At 44.8% G+C, this 14,786-nt stretch overlaps 1 protein-coding gene across 1 annotated transcript; it reads right to left on the bottom strand.

Moving 5' to 3' along the window:
- Window positions 1-595: 595 nt before the first annotated feature.
- On the bottom strand, window positions 596-14,453 carry LOC139341889 (E3 ubiquitin-protein ligase TRIM21-like). The gene is made up of 3 exons (XM_070978597.1): window positions 14,006-14,453; window positions 12,745-13,909; window positions 596-767 (listed from the first exon to the last, which is right to left on the bottom strand). The coding sequence occupies exons 1-3, from the start codon at window positions 14,451-14,453 to the stop codon at window positions 596-598; spliced, it is 1,785 nt and encodes a 594-aa protein (XP_070834698.1).
- Between the last annotated feature and the right edge of the window lie 333 nt (window positions 14,454-14,786).

The raw sequence follows: 14,786 nt of genomic DNA, 5'->3' as shown, positions 1-14,786 counted from the left end.
TTAAATGCAGACGCACGGGAAAGAACCGAAAAGAAGGAAATGTCAACCTCATCTCGATTAACCTGCACGAAGCAAATGCAGCATGCACTGTGCTGAAAGCTGTGCAGATAAAACTGTGTCAAAATAGCTTCACAAGCTGCAAGCAAAGCCGCAAACGTCTGCACATAATGTGAATTTTTCAAAAAACATCACTTTTGGGGAGACATCAGGTGCAGGTGGTGGATTCTGACCTGAGTGCTGCTGACTTTAGCTGATTTTCTGGCCCAGTTTGCCACGCCCTCAAAACCACAAGCAGTGACTGCCTCTGTCCAACAGGAAGTCCCCAAAAAAGATAAACGGTAAAAATAACTTTTACTTTAAACAGCAGCACAGATGCAGCACTCAGAGACGAACGCGTGGGAGCCGAAGGTCAAAAAGCCAAAGCTGTGTGACTACATGTGTTCGTGTGTGTTTATCGCGGGTCAGGATCTTAAAGAGGGTGCAGCAGCATTGTTAATACGCGGTCATTTTGTGCCGCACTGACAGACGGGCTGGAAATGTTCGTTCCCTGCTTTCTTAGGAAGGTGGCAGCGGGCCGCGCTCGGGTGGGTTCAGCTTAAGGAAATGACACTTTCTCCCGCAAGATCTCAATCTGGCGGAGCGCGCTGCCAGGCACAACAATGCCGTGTTGAAAATGGGAGCGGGCCACGCTATCCTCCCCCGGCCGGCCCGGTTCTGAGCCGAAGGAGTGGTCCGGCTGGCGGCCCCGATAAGCACCTGCCACGAGGCTGTGACGAGGAGAAGGGAGCGCCACGGGACGAAGTGTTCTGACTGACGCCCCGACACCCAAACCCTCCAGGGAGGCAACGACCGCCGGAAAAAAAATACTTTCTACAGAAAAGGTGACTCATTTCAGGTGTGATATGTGAGCACATGCAGGAGGATGACAGGCAAGAACAGGAGAAAAGACCTGATACAGCTGCAAAGTTGTCAGTTTTTTAAGCCAAGACTCTGATTGGATGATTAGCCATCCAAAAATAGGCCACAGGTGTGTTACCTCATCGAGCGCGCATATGTTCCAACATAATCTGAGGATATTTACTGATGGCAAAGTTTGCCACGCAGCAAATGATCCTTGACTCTCCTCAGAGAGGTCAGAGGTCAGGATTGGGTGCTTTGCAGAAGATCCAATCAGCAGGTTGGAGGCTTGAAGAAAATCCCTCCCTCTCTTTAAGAAAACAACCTGCTGCTCATTTAACTGAACCGGAGAAGCAACTGTAGTCAATATCTTACAACGACGGACAAACATCTTTTCTTTACAAAGCTTTATAGAGAGTTAAGCTCATTGTTCAACGCTTCGGTTCACTCTCGCTGCTCTTAGCGTCACGTTTAGCATGAACTCTGATAATGAAGTATGTTGAAGTAAATCACATCTGAGGGTCGTTTAAATGGACCGTTCCTGCAAATAAAGTCACACAACCTCATTCAAAGGGACTATTAGTAACATCCGCTGTTGCTTTAAGTTTTTCCAAATCTTTCCCGTCACTTTCTTCCCTTCACGTCACCAAAACCTCCTGAAAATCACCACTTGCTGATCCTGATGTTTTTACTGTCACTTATTGTGCAACTGAGCTCCATCAGCATCTGGAGGCAACGTCATCCTCCTCCTGTCAGAGTGTTGGATGGTTGAGCCCAGGTCCTAATTACAGAGGCCAACTGTGGGACACGGGGAGCGGGAGACATGCCTGGACATGTGGACCTAGTCCAACACTTGGACCCTCTGGCAAACACACACACACACACACCTGTACCTGTACCTGGGCCTCAGTCACTACAGTTCGCCAACCAGTCAGAAACATTTCATGGTTTCTTTAAGCCGTCTGAATGGGTGTGGTTCACCACATCAGGGAATACAATGAGCAGTGAAGTGTTGAATCACAGGAAAATACTGTTTCACTTCGTTCAATTTACCTTCCTGTGAGTGACAAGTGGCTTTAAACACTGCAGGTTCCCACCCATCCGAGAGTTGGGTCACTTGGCACTTCATTCATCTCGACAGAACTCTTGATGGAGCACAAAGAGGTTTTATTTTCCGTGATTGTTCTGGATAGATTGTACGACTTTTTTGGACAAACGTTAACGATCCACGAAAGAAGACGCCTGGTGACTTTAGCGATTCTGACTTTGCCATCAGCAGGTCAAAGTTCTCACGTATCCAGTCAAACCTGAATAATAATGCAAATGTCATTAATCAGCTATTAACACATCACCCTGAAGGCAACATGACCGCAAAAGTCAGCCTCATGGTGGCCCTAGAGGAAAAGTTAGCAGGACTCTTTCCTGAGAACGACACCCTGAAATGACTCGACTGCGGTCTGAAGTTCAGACTGTGGATGTGAGATGTGACGATGGTTTGTTGTCGGAAACGCTCGAATGTTGTGCTGCTTTAAATGTTGCTGAAGCAAAGCAATGTGGGACGGCGTGATCTTGTTTCCTAAAGGATGGTCCAGCGTATCCTCTGCTAAAGGAGGAACAAAAGGAAGCACCTTTCCAGAGAGTTCAAACAGCTCTTATCATGGCTGCTGCTTCAATATCTTCAGACCATCTCACTCCTGGTCCCTCCTACGAAAAACTGACTATTCGACTGTACCTCATGAACATCTGCACAAAGCTTGATGGCTACAGTTTTGTGTTTAATGGTGGAGCGACTGAGCAGCACCGCCATCCTTTGAGCTCCCAGCATGCCTCACAGGAGCTCACGGAGGCCGGACACAGACGAGCGGCTTCTGACAGGCGTTTCAAACCCCTCCTGCCTCTCCACCGTGTGGCCTTGCCGATAATGGGAACCTGATCGGAGGCGGAGGAGAGCGGGCGGCGGAGGTGGGGGGTGGGGTGGGGTTGTGGTGGCGGAGGGGGGAGTGTATGGTCCGTCTTTTGTGAGAAACTCTTCAAAGCGCTGGCCCTCCTATTTGTCCACTGGAGCTCTTTGTAACGGTATCCTCCACTGTCATTTTGCCCCTTTTATTTTTAGGCAGGGCTATTATTGCCTCCATACCCCTCGCATACCCCTGGGCTTTGTGTGCAGGGACAGGGTCAGGTTTTAACTCTTTTTTTTCACCCTGTTCAGAACCGTCTTTTCTCCCCCTCCTCCACATGTTGTGCGAGCACAGTAATGGATCACAGCGGCAACGGGCGGTCGGCTAATTCCAGGTCTCAGTGGGAACACGGCAGGGCGTCTGGATGGCCAACAGCTACTGGTCCAGTTACCGGACCGAGGTCCTGAGGTCTCCATTCCACTGCTGCATGCTGTGACGTCAACACAATGATAATGATGATCTCTCTTCTGTGGCCTGCTGTCTGCTGTGGGAACAGCCACCTCATCAGATAACACAGTGTCTCTATTGGTTTAAGGAATAACTGAATACAATCAGCACACGGAGCAAACACAAAGCTGAGATACTGCTGCCATGTTTTCAACTAATTCAAGTAGGGCTGCAACTAACGATTATTTTGATAATCGATTAATCTGTCGATTATTTCTTCGATTAATCGATTAATCAGATTTTTAAAAATGCACTAATTTTATTTACATTATAGGGAAGAGAAGAACGAGGAGACAAGTTGGTTCTCGGTTTGATCCAGCACAGTGCTGGCATCATTTATTACTTTCTCAAATAGCCATGGACTAAAACAAAAAGGGTTAGGGCACGCACACAACAAATAAGTGACAGGAGTCAAGACTAAATACAGAATTAAATGAGAACAGACTGAAAACTTAGTGGGCCAGCTAAACGTTCGTTTCACAGCAAGTAGATCGTTTCGTTTATCTAACGGTAATACACCACACTGTTTGCTTGCCATCCAGCTCGACAAGCATAGCTTAGCCGCTAACGTTAGCCTTGTAATGCGTTACGTTAGCAGGGTAATCTTGTCGAGATGGATGCCGAGCAAACAGCGGCTATTACACCTAGATAAACGAAACGAACTACCTGCTGTGATATGAACGTTTCCTCACCACTACGCACATGAATCTAATCTCTTGTTTAATGAAAATCAAGATGAAGATTTTGTAGTAACGTTAGCTAACCGAGCTGCCTTCCACGGCGGCGTCATCCATAGCACCAACATGCTTCCTTTTTAAATGCTCCCGCATTATGGTTGTGCTTCCATGCCAAGCCAGGCTCATTTTGCATTGCAGTTAACACTTTTTTTCGTTTTTGTTAGAGTGAAATGCTCCCACACTTTTGATGACTTCGGTCTTGCCGTTTTCTCCTCCTTCGCCATGTTTGAGTGTTTTCTTTAGGCTCCGCGACAGCGACACAGCCGGTAGTGACAGGATTTTTTTTTTAAGCCAGTGACAGGCTGCGACCAGGCTGATCTGATCAGCAAAATAAACGGCTCTGCGGGCCAAGTTAATCACTACCCAACGAATCAATAATCAAATTCGTTGCCAACGAATTTAATAATCGATAATTATCGATTTTATCGATTAGTTGTTGCAGCCCTAAATTCAAGCACATTTCAAGCAAAAAACCCAAAAAACAAAGAAAATGTGAATCAGTCATGTTTCCCTACACTGGTTTGGAGTGAGCAAACGAGGCTATGCAAAGCAGAGTTTTGTCAGAAGTTGGCGGTATAAGCTACGTTATGCGTGGCTATAATAAAGAGAGTAGAAGAAGAAGAATATGGAAAACCGTAAACAACACAAACACCTTAAACTAACCTGACAGAAGAATGGAGACAGCTGCAGGAATTTATTCATTTAGACACATTATAACTGCTGTTTCATCTCCCATGTTTCATGCGGTCCAGAGATGGACATGAAGACGAAAAGCGTTACGGGAATATCTGGAAAGATGACGACAGCAGAAACTTCTTCTTTTGTATTGATTGTTGTAAATTAAGACAGAACTTAATTGGCAAAGGTGTTTCCGTCTCCCATTTCGCAAGTGAGCATAAAAACTATTTTGCAAAATTCAGGGAGTTTTTCAAATATTTGCTGTTTCCATCACATGAAAACACCTTGAAGGAAACACGGCTAGCATGACAACTATTATTGGAAGGCGGGTCAAATGAAATTTCTGAGGTTTAATTTTCAAAAGGAATGATTTATTATTGCCGAAGGTCCTCTGATTTCCACGATGCAGAAAATACCTACAGAATCACAGAGAAATCAGAACTGATTGGAAAATGTGGAATATTGCGAAAATTGCCAAAATGTGGATACGATTTGTAAAAATCAGGACAGCCTGTGCTTGTCTTTGACATGTTAAGCTGTGGTTGTATGGCCGTCAGGGATTCGGTTTTTAATGAACCTACAGTGAAGCTGACAGTCGGTCCTGAAGTTTGGACCGAGGGGAACAACAGGGAAACAGATGGGACGTTCACAGAAGAGGGACGAGTGTTTTGGTGGACACTGTGACAGATGCGTCTTAAGGGACAGAGCCCTTCAGTCCCTGACTGGTGGCCTGTTCGTCTATCGGGTTGCCCGTCTGTTTGTGTCCACTTCCTGACCCCGTGGTGCAGCAGTGCATGCCAGCCCCTCCCCACGTCACCCTGTTCCCCTGTAATATCTGACATGAGTAGATGAATAATACATCAGAGGCTTTAGCTGCCCTGTAACTCTAGCCGAGTCCCAGGACAGGAGGCAGGCCAACAGAGGACACGTGACCGCAGCAGAATAGCCATTCAGTGTGACCGCTGATGAGTAAAAGCCGCATTATTAAACGCCATGTGGCTGATACGAACGCTTAGCTGGCTGGTGGCTACAACTGTAACCTCAGTGTGCGTCCAGCTGCTCTGGTGCGCACAGCTGTGGAGGCAGAGCGATGTGTGCGATCTGCTGGCTGTGACTTAACAGCAAATGTCTGGAGGCAAACTGCTCCTCAAGCGACCTCATGTAGCCTAACCCCAAAGACCGCACTGTAAGCGTGCCTGCAGGTGACCCCTGACGTGCTGTGGTAATGCTACCGCATCATTTTCATCCACTGTGATGTTTTCATCCTGAGCCCAAGGGAGTCATTTCTAACACGAGAAAATAAAAGGAGGCGAAGACGGACGCAAAGGAGGGGATGTGATTCATGCGAGAGGGATGGCATTTCCCTTCATCCTCCGACGAGAGACAGGAAGCAAATGTCTTTAAAGTGGAGGCAGAGGGTTGTTCCACTGTTGGGTACGAAACAATAAAAGAGGCTTCGATAAGATTTAAAGTAAAAGGTGCAGCAGGGCCGTGACGAGAGGGAAAACAATAAACACCATGAGTCAAACTGCAGCTGCTGGAAAGAACATTTTCAGCCATCAACGAAAACATCAGCGCGGTAACTCGCCCTGTTCTTTTTTTAAAAGGTGCTACGGCGATGAAAACGGTCTCTACACACAAAATGTATTTTTATCGCACACTGACGAAACCTGCAGTGTCCTCCGGTTGATATTTCAAGACAGATGCTGATACTACAAGCAAGCCACCAGCGGTACAAACGTCTCAATTACTGCACTGAAAAGAGCGTCACCTTAAAGCTGCAATAACCAGTTTCTGGACACTAGACAGACGCACAGGCATCAGATATTGTAACCATCAGAGTAATTATGGCTGCCACAGCAAACACTTGCCTGTTTACACATCCAGCAAACACATTATTATTCACCATTCATTTAACAACATGGTTAGCATGCAGAACCACGCAATGCAACGACACCTGTGATCTGGCAAAGTGAGATGCTAAATGTGGCTAAATGTAGATGAAAGTGCGTAAAGCTCATCTAGGCTGTATGAGATGAGACCCTTTAAATGTCGAGCATTAATGGGGTCAGAGGCAGAGGTACGTGACCTTTTCCCATCTTAAGTGGATTTCTTTCTTGTAGAATGAGGTCAACCTGCACAGATGTTACACACACCTGGCTAAAATCCAATCACAATTTGAGCTAGACCAGCTCTTAATCTTCCTCCCATTAACATGCATTTCTTCTTGTCCAGTTACAGACTGCATGTTCGGTGAAGTCTGCATGTGTGTGCAGTTAAAACCAAAACAACAAGCGAAGGAGGCTCAAACTGCTCCGCAGGGCCGCACAGTTGATGAAAATTTGCGGCTTAATCGAAACAAGCTGCTGCAGCTTTCATGTCGCGCGCCTTTGGATTCAGCGTTAACAAAAATATCGATGGAGGAGCCTCAAAAGACTCAAAGAAAAGGCAGTCTTGTGTTCTGTGAGCAGCGGCTCTGAGGAGAAACACGAGCCGGCCTTGAGTTGAATAAAGAGTCAATTACAAGAGAGCCCAATCAACACAGAGCATCTGATTCACACACTGACCAGAGAATAATGCAGCACGCCTGGATACTCACACAACAAACGCACACCGAGTGCACACACACAAGCACACAAACACAAAAACACACACACGCCTGCCTCTCCAGAGAGGATCAGGTTTCCTTCTGTGTCCAGTGGCTTATTAAACATTAAGCTCAACAGCTTCCCTACAGGAGGGGAAAAAGGCCTCCTCCCCCCTCCCTGCCTCCCCTCTCTCATTACAGCTGTTGAGGTATGAGACAACGGGAGCGCGGCCGCGACAATGGAGCCCGAGGCCGATAGCCAATCGCTGCATTCGCTGCAGCGACAGCAGGTAGGCCTGAGCTGTGAGATTAACTCGCTGTCCTCTTTCAGAGTAACACAAATTCAGCCTTTCATGTGGTGGTCAACAGCAGTACAGTGAGTAGAAGTACACAGGTTACACTCCCGCTCAGTCACCAAACCAAGCACTCAGACACACACCGATCAATAACACGTGGAATTTCAAAATAAAGTGCAGTAGATGTAAATCAATGAATCGTTATAGATACACTTAGATTCTTTCAGGTTTGTGCAAAAACCTCAATTTGTGCACCAAAAAGCAGAAGAAAGAGGCCTAAAGACAACATATTGATTGGCTCTCAGCAGAGAGGACAATCAGGAAATTATTTGGCATGCATCATTTCCACCATTTTTATAGCAAAACTGCCAAAAAGTTACTGGTCTATGAGAGTAAACTGAACAGATTTGGGTTTTGGATCAGACAAAACAAGCAATTTGAAACCGTCAGCTTGAGTTCTGTTAAATTATAAGAAACCCTTTGACCAAACTATTGATCAATAGTGAACCACAATCATTAGCTTTCCTTAACCTCTGTGACCTCACTGGCCCATCAGCATTTCACTTCATGATCTACAGCCACAGCTTGTTCAAACCAAGACAAAATCAATTTTATTTTTCCAAAACTACTTCAGGGAAAATCAGGCTTTAACAGGTTAATAAATTCCTCAAATGTCTGATTTATTATCACAGGATTTATGATTCATTCTACAGCAGCTGACAGCTCAAACAGAAGCTGCCCTGTGAACTTGTTTTTTATGCAAATATTAATATCTTTTACATCTTCGATGGCAGCACCAGAGGTTTGAAAACAATGAGCAGAAGAAGAATTTACAGGAAACAGAGAGAGGACGACATCCCAGGATCCAGCTGAGCTCTTGGATAACCCCACAAATAAATTAAAAATCTACTCCTCTGTGATTTAATGCCTAATTTAGTTTTTTCTTTTCTTTTTCTTATTGCGACCGTTTTAAAACATGGAGTTTGTTGCTCTCAGCAGCGTCTCCTCTGAGCTCTGAGGGGGTTTCTCAGCTTCTCAGGTGTTGTGGCGACACTCCGTCATGTGCGTGTGGTTGGTAGTTTGACACCTGATACCTGACAACAAGCAAGCGGGGTGTGTGTGTGTCTGTGTGTGTGTGTGTGTGTGTGCAACGGATGGATTCACACTGGCTGAATAAAGTAAAACACTAATCAGCTCCATGTGACATGAGAACCTTTGCCTGGACAACAGTGCCACCTGCTGGCAGCAGCAGCACACAGAGATATTACTACTTAAACGATAATAATAATAATAATAATGATATCTTATTTACGTGGTACCAGTCATAGAATGTAACTAATTACATTCACTCAAGTACTGCACTTACAAACAGGTTTCAGGTACCGGAGTATTTCCTTTTTGTGGTACTTTATACTTCTACTCCACCACGTTTGAAAAGCAAACATTACGCTTTTACCTCTTTCCTCTCAGATTAAGATGTGACATGTTCAAACATACGAGCAGCTCACAAAGTATGATGTATTATTATAAAATGAACTCTCCAAAAAGATAAAGTTGTCAGAATGAAGCTCCGTCTTGACAATTACCCGAAGCTACATCACGACTAGCTGTTACCTCATTGGTGCTGACTGGCCGCAGGGCTTCAGTTATCTGCTAAATACAGTTGTTTTAAGAATGAAAATGTGTTGAAGTCCAACATATTTATGCATCTCCAGTCACGATGATTCCAGAGTTAGATGTAAAGATATTTCAGCTCTACAAGCTTTTTCCGTCCTCTCTCTCTCGCTCTGGTGAATTAAGAGCTTATTTCGACCAAACCAGAGCTGGTGGCGATTGTTGGAACAGTGGAAAGACGAACCAGGACACTTTCAGTGAGTTTTACCCAAATTACTGTTGACAGTGCTCGAACACCTAGATGGACTACACTGCAGGCTGCATCGCTCTCGCTCAATACTGGACCAGTTTCACAAGTTAGAAACAGAGAATAATGTCAAGAAAACACATAATATTTGACTGGAAGTTCCAGGACACGTGGACTGGAGCTGAAACTCTGACTGGGAGATGCAGTCCAGTGTGCTCCTCAGCTCAACATGTACCGAAGAAGATGACAGGACAACATGTGCGAGACACGGTCAGACCACGAGTGGACTACAGTGATTTGTTCCATCTTCAGAGGAAAAAGTGTGTGTTTGAGGATAAAAGTCAGCCTTTAAAAGCAGATGAGTGCAGTGCGTTTCCTGGATTATTAAAGAGCAGTGAAATATGAAAGGACAGCGCACAAAAGAGAGCGACAGATCACTGAATCTCATCCTCTTCCCGCCCCTGAAGCACTCGAGGCCTCGCTATCACGAACACTTCAGAGCTCGCTTTCTGACAGCCGAACAACTGCTCGGCCTCACTCCGAAACTCTCAGCCGTCATGTGACTCTGATCTTCGCCCTCACAGCATCTAATTCCAGGAAACCTCGTCTTCCTCCCCCTCTTCTGCAGCTCCTGACGTGCTTCAAAGAAACCCGTCATCTCTCCTATTTCCTGTCTTGTCACAGAAGTGCTCCTTCATCCCGACGGTGAAGGCAGGTATTGGTAATGCATTAGCGGCCGCAGACAGGGTGGCAGACACTTGAATAATCTAATAAAAAGTCATATTAGATTAGTCTGACTCAGAAGGGGAGAAGAGAGGAGACAAGCCTCCTTCAGGGCCCCTCAGCGTCCCCTTGACTCGCAGTTTGGAGCCTTTGGGGGGAGATTCAAGACTAACCGACCACTTTCTTTCTCTGAAGAGCAATAAGATGAGTGAAGAGGGGGAAGGAAGGACAAGGCAGAATCCATCAGGGAAATCTTATATGAGACAGCCTTGATTATAGGATGGATCAATGTAAAACTTTCTACGGATACGTCAAAGGATCTTTAATGACCCTCTGACTTTCTATCCAGTATGCTGGCACAGGTGTGTGGTGGTCCCCTCGTAGTTTCAGCTGGCAGATACAAATTAAACTCACAAAATGTCAAGAAAGGAAATAATCTTACAACTACTTTCCTCCTTCAACGGGAAAACAAAACTGTGCACCTTCTGAATCCAAGTTTCTCTCCCAAGACGAGCTTAGCTGCTTTGTTAACTCTTCGTAAAACCTCATTCAAACATGACAGAAGTTAAATAAAACAGTCTTGGTTAGCTTTTCCACTCTTCCATCACCAACTCTAGTTTGGAAAAATAAAATTAATCCTTTAACTCGTTCAGTTGGGTGTGAACATATTCTGGCTCTACATGCGTTTTCCCTGGTTAGCACAGTCCTACCTGTATGCTTGGTCTACCATAAACAAAATAGCTAGCCTACTACTATTACACCTCCCGCAGTGTAAAGCCATACTCTGCACTATATTATCCATATTTACAGTCATGCCACATGTTCAGCTCATTAAAGTCAGTCTCAGTTTACCTCATTACAAATACTGAAAACGCCATTCATAATTTCTAATTGATATTTGTGTTGTGTTGGGAAAAAAAAAAGACTTTTGATAAGAATCTGTGCTATCTGCTGCTAGCTAACGCCTTCCAAACACGTTAGCTAGCTTAAGTAGCGCCGCTGTTAGCATGCTAACGGTCGTAGTTTCTGTAAAGTTAAATACTGTTTTAACTTCTATTGTTTGTTGTGAAGGCAATGACTGGATGATCAATTACCTTCATGGTTTCTTCTTCGGACTCTTGTCCTTCCTCGGCTTCGCGGCAGTTTGACAGATAACGCACTCAGGTGCTCATTTCATTAATCAAACGCTCCGAACTTCACCTGCGTTTTCATTTGTAGAGCTCAGCGAGGGTGCAATGCCAAGTTTGGCCGCACAGGTTGGCTGACGTTGATCTACAGTTACAGCCCAGAGGGGCGCTGTTTCACTCATATCGTGAAACTCAAAACTCAATGGAAGTCTGAACTCTGAGTAAAACATGAATAAAAACATCTTTTTTCACATCAGTCATTTACAAACAAACTGTTTACTGACAGCAGTTTCCTGAAGTGTCTCTGAGTCCATGCGTTCATGTCCTTCATCCAGTCATGTGTTCATAAAGTGGTGAACCTTTCTCCATCCTCCATGAACAACTGAGCCTTTCCAGGATGCCCTTTTTATGCCCAAAACCCAGTGATACTCTCACCTATTACCAATGAGCCTGTTTACCTGTGGAATATTCCAAACAGGTGTTTTTGGAGCGTTCCACATCTTCCTTCAGATTCTGTATTATTTCTGATTTTTGGGACTGGGGTTGTATACAGAACAGAAACGTGTATACAGAACAGAAACATTAAAAGAAATGAAAAAATATAATGTCTTAATAAAGTCTTAATGTGTTTCTTTTAGTAGGAAGACAGTATCAACAATAGTTCTCCTCATTAGTTTGAACAACCACACGGAGGCGCAATCATCCCTCTTTTCACACACGAGTAATGAGAGAACATTTTCACCACTTATGCACAGACAGTATGTGGTTGTTGCTCTGATAAGTATGCATGTTATGTTTGATAAGGTACAAACTCTTTAAATGAGAAGTTCCTCCATTCAGCAAATGTCACCTACAAAAGGTTGCACATGAAAAATCATCATCACCTCACTATCTGTGGCTTTTAGAAACGAAAACTGATGTTAAAGCTGAAGGCAGAACACACAGAGGCATGATTATTCACCTGTTGTTTCATTCTGATTTTAATCATTTTGATAAATATCACAGAAAAAAAGAGGTCAACTTTCATTTAGAAGAGTAAAACAACACACAGTGATGTAATGCTGCTAAATAAACAAAAAAAAAACAAACTCAAGTTAGGCCTGTGACTATCGTACTCTGTGATGTTTCAACATTTGGAAACAGGTGATACACTCAAAGGAATAAACTACATTACACAACATCAACTGAATTATTTGTTATCAGATTATTGTGTTTTAGCAGTAAATGCAATGCGATGTACATTAAGAACTCACTGAACGTGAGATCTGACACGGACATTTGTTACATAAAAAAATGATTTAAGCGAGTACTTACTTTAAGCAAAACTGTGATCTTTTCCTAAAGCTAATCAAACTGCGACTGTCACCTGAATTGTTCCTCAGCAAGCTTTATTTTGACTGTGTAACAGGATATTTCACAGTCAATAACGGTACCTTGACCGACGAGAAGGTGCTGGCCTGCCTACATGACGTAAAGATGATGCAGGCACGGTGCCCCAGCGTGGACCGGCGGGTGTATTTTGTGTTTTAGTACGGTTGACAGGACAGATGATCAGAGGGGTAGAGTTTTTACCAGCCTGGTTAAAACAGGGGCTGAAGAGCGGGAGGAGCTTTTCTGTGAAGGAGCAGCCAGTAAAGGTGTAGATTCTCTTCGCAGCATCAGCGTCATAAAAGGAGACCAGACCTTCCTCATAATCCACAAACACCCCCACCTTCTCAGGCTTTGACTTCAGACAGAGATGGACTGGAGGGTCAGTGAGATCGTAGAAGATATTTCCATTCTTCAAATGTACAGTCCAGAAACCATCGTCAGGGCTACTTATGCATGTTCCCTTCCTGTTTACTGACTCTCTGGCAACTCCTAAAAACCAATCAGACTTCCCTTTAACCTGAACCTCGAAATAAAATCTTCCTGAGGAAACATTCTGCTTTCCCAAGACACAGCAAGCAGTTGAAAATCTCTCTGGGTTATCGGGAAGATTTGCCTTGGCATCACCATGATGAACTTGTTTACCATCTTCAGACAGGATGAGTTCGTTATGTGCTGTATCAGGATCGAGGGTCACGTCCGCTGCATACTGCCGCAGCCACTTCAGATTAGCCTCAGTGTGCAGATTCTTCAGTTTCAGCTGCTCCATGGGCACAGTTCCATCATATAAAGGTGGACGCATGGTGACTTGGGTCCAGTCTTTGGTGGGTGGGACAGCGTTCAGGATCTGGACGTTCTGGAGGAAGTTGAGGTGGTCTTCAGAGTTTGAGAGCTGCTCCAGCTCAGCGTTCCTCTTCTTCAGCTTTACGATTTCCTGTTCCAGCTCTTTGATGAAGCCTTCAGCCTTTTTCTCTGTCACTCTGTGCTTCCTTTCAATCATCTCAGTCTCTTCGGCCTGCTTTCTCTCTATAGTTTCTTTCAGTATGGTGAAGAACTGAACATTAGCTGCTATCTGTTTGTCTGCCTTTCCTCTGCTGTCCTTGACTGAATGTTTGAACTCTTCAATCTTCAGTTGTCTCTTCTCGATCATCCGTTGAAGCTCAGCCTCTGTCTTCCTCAGCTCGGCCTTCTTTCCTTCATATTCTTCTTGAAGAGGAACAACATCGTGTCCTTTGTGGTCTGATATTGTGCAGAGCCAGCAGACAGATGTCTGGTCAGTCCTGCAGAACAGCTCCAGCAGTTTATCGTGCTTCGTACACATCCTGCCTTCCAGGCTCTTCACGGGGTCGATCAGCTGATGTTTTTTCAGGCCTGATGTTGTCAGGTGAGGCTCCAGGTGAGTCTCACAGAAGGACACCAGACACACCAGGCAGGACTTCAGGGCCTTCAGTTTGGTTCCGGTGCAGACGTCACAGGGAACGTCTCCTGGTTTGGCAGCTTGTTGCTTTGAGCTGCTGCTGGCGCTCTGCTGAGCTGCCTGCCTGAAGCAAGCAACCATCTCAGAGACAAACATATTGACCTGCAGCTCAGGTCGAGTGACAAAACGCTTTTTACAAATGGGGCATTCGCACAGAACGTTAGCATTCCAGTGTCTAGTAATGCAGTTTTTGCAGAAGTTGTGTCCACATGGTGTGCTGACTGCGGCAGTAAACACATCCAGACAGATGGGGCACATAAACTGATCTTCAGAGAGCAAAGTGCTGGCAGCAGACATGTCTACACACTGAGAGGGAAATGAAAGTGAAGGGAAAACAAAGCTGTCAGGACAGAACTCTTCATTATTTGTTTAAAACTATCAAACTACGATTACTGAACACTAAAAGGCATTTCTGTAACATATGACTTCATTGCATGTAACTGAAAGTTTCATCTGACCAGTTTTAAAAAGCTAAAGTGTCACAAACTGAGCCCAGCTCAGCTGTGTGTTAATGCTGGTTGTCTGATCAGTGGATTTCATCTGCTGTACTCACCGTGTCTGGAAGAGACTCTGCTGTGAAGGTAAGAAAGGCACGATGGACTCAGTTTAAGTATCGCTGTTCAGAGCGAA

Source organism: Chaetodon trifascialis, chromosome 14 (assembly GCF_039877785.1).
Source record: "Chaetodon trifascialis isolate fChaTrf1 chromosome 14, fChaTrf1.hap1, whole genome shotgun sequence".
NCBI classification, from domain to species: domain Eukaryota; kingdom Metazoa; phylum Chordata; class Actinopteri; order Chaetodontiformes; family Chaetodontidae; genus Chaetodon; species Chaetodon trifascialis.
This window is presented reverse-complemented; position numbering and strand designations above follow the sequence as displayed.

Coding starts and splice junctions, on each gene's coding strand:
- LOC139341889 (XM_070978597.1), bottom strand. CDS start 14,453: ATGTCTGCTGCCAGCACTTTGCTCTCTGAAGATCAGTTTATGTGCCCC. Junction 13,910..14,005: donor CCCCGTGAAGAGCCTGGAAG/GCAGGATGTGTA, acceptor CAGACCACAAAG/GACACGATGTTGTTCCTCTT. Junction 768..12,744: donor GCACCTTCTCGTCGGTCAAG/GTACCGTTATTG, acceptor TCCTCGTCACAG/CCTCGTGGCAGGTGCTTATC.